Below are 13,013 nucleotides of genomic sequence, written 5' to 3' on the forward strand. Positions count from 1 at the left end.
CAGCAAATCGTGCTTACTTGGACGCGATTTCCTGGCGCGTACCCTGACATCGCGCTGACGTGGACGCGATTTCACGGAAAACGGACCATTCCGGTAAATAATTACATAAAGGGCCCATTTCGGTAAATTTTGAAAAAAAAGGGCTTTTTTTGGTAATTTGCCCGACAAACTGCTATTTGTATCAAGTGTTTTCTGGAGAAGGAAATCAAACATGGTTGTTGCTGCAAACTCTAGTGGATGTATTAAAGTGTTGCAGATGATTTAAGGAGAAGCTTGATAGCTTGTTCTCATTTTTAGAACCTCATGGTTGCCAACATTTCTACTAGAAACTTATCAGTAAGCAGTGAAGCCATCCTGGGTTCAGGCCAAGTATATTATAGGGCTTTAATGCATAGAATAGACTAGGCCGAGTAAAGTCAGACAAAATGAGTGTGGTTCCATATCATCAAAATTTGGGCAGGACGAGATTCCACTGAAACTTTCACAGGCTGAAGAACCTGGAATGTCGTGATGCCACCATGGTCCCCAAGATATAGAACACTCAACAGTAAATATGGGAAAGCAAAGTTGAGATAGAAAACTCTTCTATGAGATGCTTTCCACCATGATGATTCCTGGAGCAAGATTCCTTTTAACTGGGCTTGTTTATGATATAATTTACGGGATTCTATGGTTCTCATTTTGTTGTAACTAACATTCTATCAATCTATGTTGCCAATGGTTTATCCCTGTAAAATCTACAGATTTTGATGTATATGATAATTTTGGCTGTAAGATCAAGCGTATAACTCTTTCGTTATTTGGTTGCCATATTTTTTAAACTGGTTTCACTCAACAATTATAGAAGATTTGTTTATTAAGTTATTTGCAACTTTTCTAGTAGAAATCAGCCAAATGTTTAGAAAAATAGATCATACTTGACAAGCCCACAGCTGAAAAGAAGATTTTCATCATCAAAATTGAACAAGAAAGATTAAGACTGTATTTAGGAGGAAAAAAAACCTTCATAAAACAATATGAAAAATGGGTATTAATGACGAAATGCATCTATCCAACGATAAAACTAAAGTGTTGCTATTATTGTAACTACAAGTTTATGATGAAAAAATGAAAAAAAAAAAAAAGAATAGAAAAGAAGACGCAGTTTCTTTTGGCCAAAATGTTTGATAGAATACCTGCAACCCTGTTCATGAGTATGGCGATTAATGGATCATAAATATAGTACAATGTTCACCTCTGATTAATGTATGCTAATCCGAGGTATCACCAGCTGCTAATCTTAGCCGATCAGTGCTCAACGACCTCGTCATTGATTTTAACCGACTTACTCTCACATTCTTTACACTCTGAACACGAGGTAATGGCGGTTGTGTAGGTTTTCCATTTGGTATCCCTGCATAATCATATTCCAACACTTGCTTCAGTTGAGGAATTTGTTAGTGTGCAAAAATGAAAGTAGAAATTACCATCTTTATGGCCTGTACTCTTTCTCGCCGCCTTCACATTACTGTTTCTCTTCATCTGTAAAATTTTCTTCTCTGGAATCCGGCTGCAAACTGATCTCCTTTGTGGCGTTGAATCCAAATGGATTGATCTCTGTTCTTGAATCTCAGAATACACCGATTTTCCATCAGAGTCCGCAGATTTTGCATCACTAGCTGTTATCAATGGATCATCAACTGTTGAATTCATGTCTTCTCTGGAAGTTGAGGCTGCTCCCTCTCCATTCTTATCCATGCTGTTCAAAATAGTTTTGTCTTTCTCTGCAAGCCTATAAGCAAACATTTGAAACGGTATTTGTGCCACTGATAATGAATTGAAACTCCCATTGGCAGCAAACGCTTTCAAGAACCATGACTCTATCTCACAATAATCTGAGACCGGTGATCGAGCATCGGGCTCATCATGGTCAGGGTTCATCACGACAAACTTCTTTACATATCGTAAAATCCGACAAATCGATGAGAAGCTTGGACGTTGATTCGGACGGGAGTGCCAGCATCTTTTGGTTAAGTTGGCAAGGTATTTAGGCGCAGTGTAGGGAAACAAAGGCCTCTCCCCTGCTCTAATATTTCGACTCACCTTATCCCCTTGAAGATGTCCATCTTCGAATGGCACTTTCCCAGTCAAGAGCTCAAAGCAAAGCATCCCAAAACTGTAAACATCTGCTTTCTCCGTGTACTTAAAGCTGGCGGCATTCCCTGGCAGGCATTGCTCTTGCTCTTGCAAAACTTCCGGAGCATACCAAATGCAAGGCTTGGTCTCATTCGGTTTCAGAGAAGAACCGGTGGTAGTTTTGACAGGGGATAAACCATAACCCGAGATTTTCAACTGGTAATAATCGCCAGTACTGTTTCTAGCTTTGAGAAAGATATTAGAAGGGCTTAAATCTCCATGGTATATCTTCTGTGAGTGAAGATATTCCATTCCTCTTGCAATCTGAAACATGAGATCAACCACGACAGGAAGACAAAACGAGACCCTCCGTTTGGAGCCACTCATGTAATAAGTAAGATCCTTGTTCATCAGCTCTTGAACCAGCAATACTTCTTTTTTTTCCTCATCGTAGAACCCGCAAAGGTATTGCAATATATTGGGATGTGAAAGTGAAAGAAGGGTGGAGATTTCAGAGGCTGATGTTTCAACATCCCCGAAGAAGTTTCTCAATACAAAGCTATCACCCTGCCACTGGATTTCCTTGTACTGTCCCCCAACTCGTCGCCTCACTACGTAATCCCTTCCATTCAAGATTGAACTTGGGAAGAGTTTGCCAACACAACCCTCTGATCCAATGATTTTCTTGATCAACAAGTCAGCCAGACGCTGCTGAGTTTTGGTTGTGGATTCCGAACCGCTCTTCTCCCTTAGAGTTTCCACAAGATTCCATCTATCTTCTCTCCAAGCACTCTCGAAACGACTACAAATGTCTTGAGGGATCAAGTATTGCTTCCCAAATCGGAACTGGAAAAGTTTGGGGTCATTCCATTCCTTGTCGTACTTCATTTTGAGAGCAATTCCCCGCCTTTGCATCTCGCCTCGGTCGCGCCCTGCTGTCTCTCCTGCCGTCTCGATGGCCTCGATGACAACGGGGAAGTGGGAAAGCAAATTGTGGATGTGGTTATGGACGCAATCCTTGTTCTGGTGGAGGTTGATTGCTTTAACCCACCAGTCTCTTTTGTCCATACTTTGTCGGACATAAACTTCACCCTCTTTGAAGATCCTTTGAAGCTCTTTGAATGGTTGTTCGAGGGCGTTCCATTTGGTGTTCTTCTCGTCTAGTTTGAGGTTCAGCTTTATCTCCTCGGCGATTGTATTGAAAGCCGAACTGAAGATATCAAACAATAAACAGCACTGGCGTCGATTGATTTGAGTATCATCTTGTAAAACCATGAGAGCACCCAAACTTCCCAAAACCTCACCAATCTGCCTGAATTGCTCCATTTAAAACCAAACTCTATGGACAACTCCCTTCGAATAAAATCACAAGGGTGCTGTCTAATCCTGGAGATGAAACCCCAGAATCAACAGCCCCCAAACTCCAGGCCTGCACATATATATATTTTTAAAATGGTTATTTAACCAAAACCACATATTGGGATGATCCCAAGAAATATTTAAAGAAAAAAAAAAAAATTAAGGGCCTTAATGGAAAGTAAATGTTTTAAACCATATATGCAGACCTCTCAGTGACAAGTCTCTCTTTTCAACGCCAACTTTCCCTTTTTACTATTCTCTTCTAGAATCCCAAAATTTTGATCTGATGAAGAAAATATTCCATTTTTATTCCATAGAAGAGAAGAGAACATAAACACAAAAAAAAAATCAACAATGAAAATGAAAATGATGTGCTAACAAAAAAGAAATGAAATGAAAAGAAAGCTGACCATTCAAGCAATATCCGTCAAATAGCACCTGGATTAAAGAACGCGACCAATTTTTTTTGTTCTTTTAGAAAAGAAATCTTAAAGCTTTGAATGTTTGGGAATTATAGGAAGATAAAAAACTGTCAGCTGGAAACGTAAACAACCAAGCCAAGAACCTGAAATCTCTCAAAAAAAACATTTTGTAACGAAAACAACAAGGGACAATAACTGTAGATGGAATAACATAACAGAAAATAAAAGACAACAAAGAACAACATGTTTATCCAGAGTCAACTATAAACTTCAAAAATCACGTCCATCGAGTATCCGTTTCTAATCTATTTATAAATATTCTCCGCGATTTTCGTCTTTTCCCATGCTTCATTTCTTTTTTTCAAAAAACTGTTACTCTCGTCAACGGACGCCTGACGGTTGGTTTCCTGGAAAAAAAGAAATAGAAGCCTGTACGATGTCGTTTGGCAAGGATTTTAGCTGCCATTTTATATAAATATATAAAATAATATTTTTCAATAATGACGTGATCGTGATACATAATTTTATTTATAAATTATATTACAATTCCCAGATATTTGTATAAATAAATGATAAATGTGATTGTGTAGAATATAAATATTAAATTAATCTCTGTTTCTTTCATGTACAAAGAGATGAAAGATACTTGGGTGAACTTTTTATTATTCAACCCGCCTTCTTTTGGAATAATTACCAGCGAAATTATTATTTTAAAAAGGAGCTAAGGAACCAGCCTAGACCTGTCCATGGGCCGGGCGGCCCGGCCCGGCCCGACGGCCCGCCCGAAATATGGGAGGGTTCGGGTAAAAATATAGGCTCGAAATATGGGCTTGGGTAAAAAAATAAGGCCCGTTTAAAAAATGGGCTGGGCTCGGGCTCAACTTTTTGGTTCGAGCCTACTGCCCTACCGAATATAATAAATATATATTTTTATTTTTATTTTTTAATTTTAAAATACTTTAAAAATATATTTTTAATTTTTAAAATATTTTTTTGTGTTTATTAAAAATCGGGCCGGGCCGGGCCGGGCTCGGGCTTATTATTTTTTTCCAGGGCTGGGCCTGGGAAAAATTTTAGGCCCATATTTTGGACCGGGCCCGGGCCTAAGAGTCGGGCCAAAATTTTTTTTCCGGGCCCGGCCCACCCACCCATGGACGAGTCTAAACCAAATTTAACTTCGGATAAATAATAAATTTGATTAGTGAAACTTGGTATTAACCTATAAAAAAAGCCAACTCGAAACACAAATATAATTATTTCTCATTAATTTCATGTCCTTCACATATTAAACTTTAGGTTATAATATTTTTCATATTTTTAAATTTAAATTTCAAAATTTAGGTAATACTTATTATCTACACCATAAAATATTTTTATTAAATTCACTAGTTTGATATTTTGAAATAGAAAACTATTAATTTAATAGACATGTCACAAAAAATAACTCAAATTTAATAGAAATTTTTAATGATATTTGTTATAAAATAAATAGACAAAGAGTAAAGAACAAAGAGAATGGGAGAGAAAAGAGAGAACGATTTTATTGATCAATCGAAGTCTCTATTTATATAAATGATGATCTTGATAGACATTCACTTACTAAGATATTCACATTTAGATTTAAATTTTAAAATAAATAGATTAAATTTCAAATATAAAAAATATTAGAAATTTGGAACATGTGAACTTAAACTTTATTATTATTTCTACTATATAAGTAATTTCTTCAATACAACAAAAAGTATCCATGGAAAAGAGAGTATTTTGCAAACTAGAGCGATTATTATATTTAAAAATTGAAGAGTAATTCACTTTGTGATGAAGATATTTAATTAATTTAAAATTTTGCATATTATTTTTTTTCCAAATGTGACAAATGGTATGACCCGCATGACAGTAGTCCTATTGGGTTATTCTTATAATACAAATTTGGAGAAATTAATTATATACATCAGCAGCATCTTATCCTACGGTTAGTGGTTTAAGTGGGGAAAAGAAGAGCCGAGAGGGGCGGCACGTCTCTAGCTTTTGGCCGCCAATTCAACCGTCTCAGGATTTGGTGACCTTCAAAATTAAGATTTTTGTTAATAATTAAATAATATCCTTTTGAATTAAGAATTAAGAATTTAGATTTGGGTTTTATACTCTTGATTTTGAAATTTTTATTATATTTTTATATTTTTAATATATACTAGATTGAATCTTAATTAATTTGTCTGTAATATTACATTCTTATCATTTATATCATAATTGAAATTAAATTTTAAAATTTTAAATTCAAGTTCCAAAACGAAGCGTTAAAGAAAATTATCTAATAATGGTGAATTCAACTATTTTTTCTCATGAATTCCTATTTAGCCCGGTGGTCAAGTATTGTTCACTCATAGAACTCATCTAGGTTTGAATCTCTCGAAGAGTAAGTAGTAGACTTTTCTTTGGGTAGCTCCATTTGTATATAGCGTGGATATGTCTATCAGGTATGTGTTGGACAAAGTACATTAGCAAACAAATATATAAATATAAATAAATAAATATCTATATATAAAATAAAATATAAATTGAATAATTTATATTTAAATTACCAGATACGAAAAACCAATAAATAACATAACGAAAACCAGAAATCGAAAAGAAGAATCGAGTTTTACTAGATGTTGAGGCATGTTTTATACAATTTCCTTAAGACAAATTCGGCCGCTCCTACGGTACTTGGAGAAACGTTGGTCGACTGTCTCTCAGGATACAACAACACGATGATCGGAGCAGTAGCATCTCTACAATGATCAACGAACAAACGATGCCTTTTTCTATCATCAAAACGTTAGAAATATGGAGAGGAAAAGAGAAAAATTTTGTAAAGCAAAATAAACTCGGTGTGAGAGAGTGTGATTATTCAAAAAATTCTGAAGAAGTCTTAGCCTTTTATAGGAATTCAATATGGAGGAATTTTGGAAATATCCATGAATAAGGATACAAAATCTGCATTAAAGGAGCAATTAAATCCATTTGATTAAAATTAAATCAAATTGATTAGAATAAAATAAAATCAGGATATGTGTCCTTTTTTTAAAAAAAAAATCAAATTTTATATATTTGCTGAGGAAAAAATATCCACATGCCCATTTTGGGCTCTACATTTTGCGTCACGTGCGCCCCAACCCCGATGGGTTTGGATCTGCACCCCTCTGCACGCGATGCAGGGTTTCAAGCTTAGTCATTCAATCACCTTTCAAGTGGGTTCTCATATATATACACATTTCACACGTGGTATTTAACCAATGTGGGATCTAAGCTTTTCTTTTCCTCAACAAATATTCACATATAGCTTACTTTGAACATCAATTTCTCATTCATCACTCAACCATTTTGAGCATATGATATATTGATATAAAGGTCTCATGGAGTAGAATATAAAACCATAATTTTATGATTCCACTCTCCACCTTTACCAATCGAGAATATGCCTCAAAGTTTCTAAAAATTACAATTTTTCAAATAATCCCCCACATAAATGAAAATTGATAGTTTTAACGGAAAAACATTAACTTGATGTGGTGATAGAATCTACAATCGATAGTTGTATAGGATAGTAGGCATCCACCCTTAAACCTTCCATTGTAAAAGTATATTTACTTTACTAGCTGACCAGTAGACGTGATGTCCTTGAACTATTATGTCGTTTGTGTAAACGATGATATACCTCACACAACTACCTCATTGGCAAGGTTTTAGTTCTCATAGGTATGTTCATATAGTTGTGAACATCTTCTGGTTCTGCAAGAGTTTAAGAAAACTATGCCCCAATAGTTTCCTTGAAGCGGCCCCACTTCACTCTCACATAGGTGACTTATGTTGTTCGGCTCACCGAAACACACAATGGTCATTAAAAGCATTGCTTAACCTATCTAATTTTCAGTCACTGTTTAAATCATAGGAACAGACTTGGGATAAGAACCCCCACAGTGACCTCATAAGGTCTATGCAATTGGTTGTCCCTTTGAACCTAGATATTAGGATCTCCATTCAACTAGGTAAGGTTTTCCTTCACATAGCCCCTTTTTTTTCATGGGCTTTAGTCTCATTCCTTTCAAAGTTTTATCAACATGATCTCAATTTAAGCATTTAGTTAATGGATTCGCAATGTTATCTTTTGATTTTACAAAATCAATAGAGATAACTTCACTTGAGACTAGTTGTTTAAAGGTATTGTGTCGACAACGCATATGTCTCGACTTACCATTATACATTACGTTAGCAAGACACCCCCACACTTTCAAGTGGTTGTAGGATGATTTTCTACCTTTCAATAACTCATATGGTGTCTTGTTTCTTTTCTTGTGGGGTATCTTATTTAAAAGGCAATTAACTCATAGAAAAGCTACCCCCACATTTCCTGTGATAACCCAGAGCTTTTTAGCAAGGTGTTCATCATTTTCTTTAGAGATCAATTTTTTCATTCGGCTACTCTATTTGATTGAAGAGAGTATGATGGTGTTACTTCATGAATAATGCCAGATTGTGTACAATATTCAAATGATTCAACATATTCACCACCACGATCACTTCTCACCATATTAATCTTTTTATTAAGTTGGTTTTCAATTTCCTGCTTATAGAGATTATATGTCTCTATAGCTTTGTCTTTGCTCTTAAGCAAATATACATAGCAATATTTTGTGCTATTATCAATGAAGGTAATAAAATATTTATTCCCTCCTCTCATTTGAACAAATTTAAGTCACAAACATCGCTATATATTAGATTAAGTGGTTCTGTACTTCTTATAAAGACTTTGTTAATTTTTCCTCAACACAAGTTTCACATTAATGTGAAATGAAGGAATGTGCTCTAAATTAATTAATTTATGTAAAGTAACATAATTAACATGTCCGAGTCAACCATGCAATAAATTAAATGACTCAAACATATAAATAGAAGAAGAAGAAGAAGAAACATTCTTATTTATAGTTTTTGCTTTTACAGAGATTGCACTACATATCCCTTTCTCACAAACATTCCCCTTTTAGAAGAAACATTATTATTTATAGTTCTTGCATATGTTAGACACATAAGTCCATATCAGACACTTCCTTGGAAATTTCTTCCACAACATTGGCCTCGTTAGCTCTTTCTTTGGGATCCTACAGTCAGATGACTTGTGCCCCATCTTGTTGCAATTAAAGCAGTTTCCTTAAAAAAATTTCTTCTTGGAAACGCCACCTTTTAGTCCCAATTTAGACTCATCCTGAAGTTGTTTTCCCTTCTTGAAGTCATTCTTGACTTCTACGAAGTTTTCCCTAACACCATTGATATTTGCTGCTTTGTTGAGCCTTTTTTCGTACTTCTATTATCTTCTTCAATCCGAAATTTGATAATTAAATCTTCCACTAACATTTCCTTTCTTTTGTGCTTTAGGTAGTTCTTGAAGTCATTCTAAGCAGGAGGCAGCTTCTCAATAATGGTTGCCACTTGGAAGGATTCACTTATCACCATCCATTCAGCAACAATTCTGTGAATGATCAGTTGAAGTTCTTGCACTTGATTCACAACTAGTTTAGAATCAATCATTACAAAATTCAAGAATTTAGCAACTAAAAACTTTTTAACTCCAGCATCTTCGGTTTTGTATTTATGGTCCAATGATGTCCATAATTCCTTAGTTGTTTTCTTAACACTATACCCTTCATACAGTGCATCCAACAATCCATTTAGGATGTAGTTTCGACACAGGAAATCATAATGTTTCCAAGCTTCAATAGTAGTGAAAACAGTAACTTCATCTACCTCACCCTCTTTAACAGTAAGAGGGTCATCCTTCAAAAATTTGGCCAAGTTCAACATGGTCAAATAAAACAACATTTTATGTTGTCAAGTCTTGAAATTCTGTCCCGAAAATTTTGTAGGTTTTTCATTGTGGCTTACAGCAGCTGCCACCAGCAACATTGAGTTTTGAATCGAATATTGAGTTTGAACTAAAGCTTCAGATTGCAAATTGATTGAATTGGTGGAAATTTCCATTTTCTGTTAAGAAACAAAACCAGAATTGGAAAAATTCTCAAGCAACATAGGTTATGCAACATCATAAAACTCATTTTGGACTTAACACTGATTCATGCAAATCATACAGCATCTCTGAAATGGAGTATAGAAACTCACTTGATGCTTTTTCGCCTTATCAACTTAGTTTTTTCGAACGCCAAAGTTTTCATTCTCTTAGTAGCTAAGTATGAAAACCAAAATCATAAGTTAAACTCAGTATTATTAGCTTAAAACTTAGTTTTCCAGAAACATACAGAACCCTTACAGAGGTTTTTGAAAATCCTTAACTTCATTTTCTTAATCTTACATACTCAAAAGGATTAAGAACCATACTAGCTTATTGGGTTATCTATTTTTCTGACTCAAACTCCACGATCATCACTCCATGCAAAGCTTCCCAAAATTATCTTTTCTTCGAAGCAACTAAGGAAGAAGATGAAAAAAAAGAAAAAAGTGAAACATATTTGAGAAGAAGCCTCCCCAGGAAGTCATTTCCTAGCTATTTATAACCCTTCACGCTCGGTTATCAACCTTATAGAAACCATCATTTGGTAATCATTTTATCTCCCACTAAGGAACTAGTTGATTTTAATCTAACCGAACCAAATTTGGATTTCAATCATGTCCAATTTTGTTACTAAATTTTCCTAATTTTTTAATAGAGATCGTCAGCTTCTGGCTTTTTTCAATTTAACCCCTAAATTATTCCCAATTTCCTAATTTAAAGGAAACCGAGTGTGACAAGTATAGTATCCTTCATTTGAAATACTTCAGTGGATGACACTTGATGTAATTCTCGAAGAATCAATAATTGTGTTCATTGCTTCATAGTAGGACGTGGCTGATATTTTGGGATCAAATAATTAATTTCTTCATTTCTTTGGTTTAGTTAAATTGGGATAAGACTGGACTTAGTATTAGATAGAGGTAGGAATTTGTAAAGTCTGATTGGGTCATCTTTGGTTATTTTGGTTACACTATTTTTTAGTTAATATTTCAAAGTGTTTGGTAAAAACATTTACTTGAAAAATAATAAAAAGATTACTGATCATTGGTCTTTCCATGCCATAATGAGATTTCTTTCCTTGCGAAGGGCAGATTGTATGGCTGCTATTTTGAGACACTCTAAGAACAGGGAAGGGATGTATTGAAGCTTTGCAACATAAATTTAAGCTACAAAATCCATCTTATAGGATGATTGAGAGTTTTTGTAAAAGCCATATGATTCCTTGCAAGAATGGTTTCTTTCTTAGTTGTTTCATTTTATCCGCCAAGATTCATCAACAATGCTACCACAATGGTGCTGCCTTAGCACCACTGGAAATGAATTTAAGCTAAGATTGTCTTGAGATTTACATTAAAAAATGGATGAAAGGGGAACCCGTGGACGATTCCCACAAGTGGATTCGATATAGGAGCATGAAGTTTGCTTACAAAATTTTAAAAATATTACAGTCCGCTGATTTACGATCACGACCTTCTGCTAACAAGATTTTTAGAATCTTACGACCCGTTGATTTACGATCAGGATCTTCTACTTACAAGATTTTAAGCATTTTAAAGATTGTTGATTTACGATCACGACCTTTTGCTTAGATGATTTTAAGAATCTTGCAGTTCATTGATTTACGATCACGACCTTCTGCTTAAAAGATTTTAAAAATCTTATGATCCACTGATTTATGATCACAACCTTCTACTTATAAGATTTTAAGAATCTCAAGGTCTATTGAATTATGATCACGACGTTCTGCTTACAAGATTTTTAGAATATTATAGTTTGTTGATTTAGGATTCTCAACCTAGCAATTTAGAGATTTTTCGAATCTCACAGCTTGCCGATTTAAGATTACAGCTCTATTTTATAGTTTGTTGTGTCTCTTACGGTTTGTCAATTTATAATCGCAACCTCATACTTACAAGATTTTTAGAATATTATGGTTTGCCGATTTACGATTGCAACCTTAAACAGTTCATTGAATTTTGTAGTACCAATTGCACTATTTTTAAAGCACAACTCATTGAATTTTCGCTATACAGTTCGTTGTATTTTCAATGTATAACTTGCTATATTTTTACGGTTTAACTCGTTGAATTTTTGTTGTGCAGCTCGCCTAATTTTTTAATATACAGTTCACCATATTTTCACATAAGCCCTCAATTACACTATTAAGGCATGTAAATCTGTCTTAGAAGAATCACTTTATAACTCTTCTTAGACAAAGTAGGGGAAAAATTTTTGTGTAATAATATTTCACAAACCCAAAATCCAAAATTCGGAATCCGACCCAATCAAGGAAGGGGTGTCATCCAGCTCGCCACTCCACTAGCTCACCTCCTCGCTAGCTCGCGAGATATAACATCCCAAAAATTGGGGGTTAGTATAATCGAGTTTGTAAATCGAGAGAGAGTTTTCATGCCTTAATTTTTGAGATTATCTATGCATTTTAGAAAATAAATGATGTATTGGTTTGTTGATTAAATGTTACTGAAACATTTCTTGAAACCCATGTTCAGATCCCTTCTCTCGCATCATTTTTATTATTTTGCAAATTTTGCCTTAAACCCTAGTATGTGACATGCCTTGTTTTTAAAATAAATATTATTTCAAGAAAAAGGAAGAATCTTAATGGTTAAAAGAAATATGAGAAAGTATGGAAATTAAATGAGGTCCCAAGTTCGAATGCTTTCCCTCGTAAAATAATTAAATTTTGTAAAATCTCTTATTTTTTTAATGTGTGTGTCATCCATACCCTTGAACCCTAAGTATAAATGTAACTCTTTATTTTATTTTTCAGCCTTTAATTCAAATTTTACCTACCCTAGCTGGTCACCATCTTCCACTTCTCTTTTTTCTTCAATTTTCTTTTTTTCTCCCATTATTGTCATCGCCAACACCTCCCATTTTACCATCTATTTCTTTTTGTTTTTGCATCAATATTGTGCGCCATCTTCTTTAATATATTGCTACCATTTATCCTCATCTAAATAAGCCCCAAATATAAAATCTTGAACCCCAAGATCGATCCCGAACATTGTCACGAAAGTGACATTGCCGTTTCTCTCAACTAGCTTGGG

At 34.7% G+C, this 13,013-nt stretch overlaps 1 protein-coding gene across 2 annotated transcripts; it reads right to left on the bottom strand.

Annotated features, from left to right (window-relative positions):
• Positions 1-959: 959 nt before the first annotated feature.
• LOC105791367 (uncharacterized) lies at positions 960-4,225 on the bottom strand. 2 transcript variants are annotated; one of them, XM_012619412.2, is made up of 4 exons: positions 3,885-4,225; positions 3,681-3,757; positions 1,467-3,544; positions 960-1,393 (listed from the first exon to the last, which is right to left on the bottom strand). In XM_012619412.2, the coding sequence occupies exons 3-4, from the start codon at positions 3,439-3,441 to the stop codon at positions 1,251-1,253; spliced, it is 2,118 nt and encodes a 705-aa protein (XP_012474866.1). In that variant the 5' UTR covers positions 3,442-3,544; positions 3,681-3,757; positions 3,885-4,225; the 3' UTR covers positions 960-1,250. The 2 variants fall into 2 exon arrangements, with proteins under 2 accessions (XP_012474866.1, XP_052490256.1); XM_052634296.1 differs by lacking the exon at positions 3,681-3,757.
• Between the last annotated feature and the right edge of the window lie 8,788 nt (positions 4,226-13,013).

The sequence above is a fragment of the Gossypium raimondii genome, chromosome 8, assembly GCF_025698545.1.
Source record: "Gossypium raimondii isolate GPD5lz chromosome 8, ASM2569854v1, whole genome shotgun sequence".
NCBI classification, from domain to species: Eukaryota; Viridiplantae; Streptophyta; class Magnoliopsida; order Malvales; family Malvaceae; genus Gossypium; species Gossypium raimondii.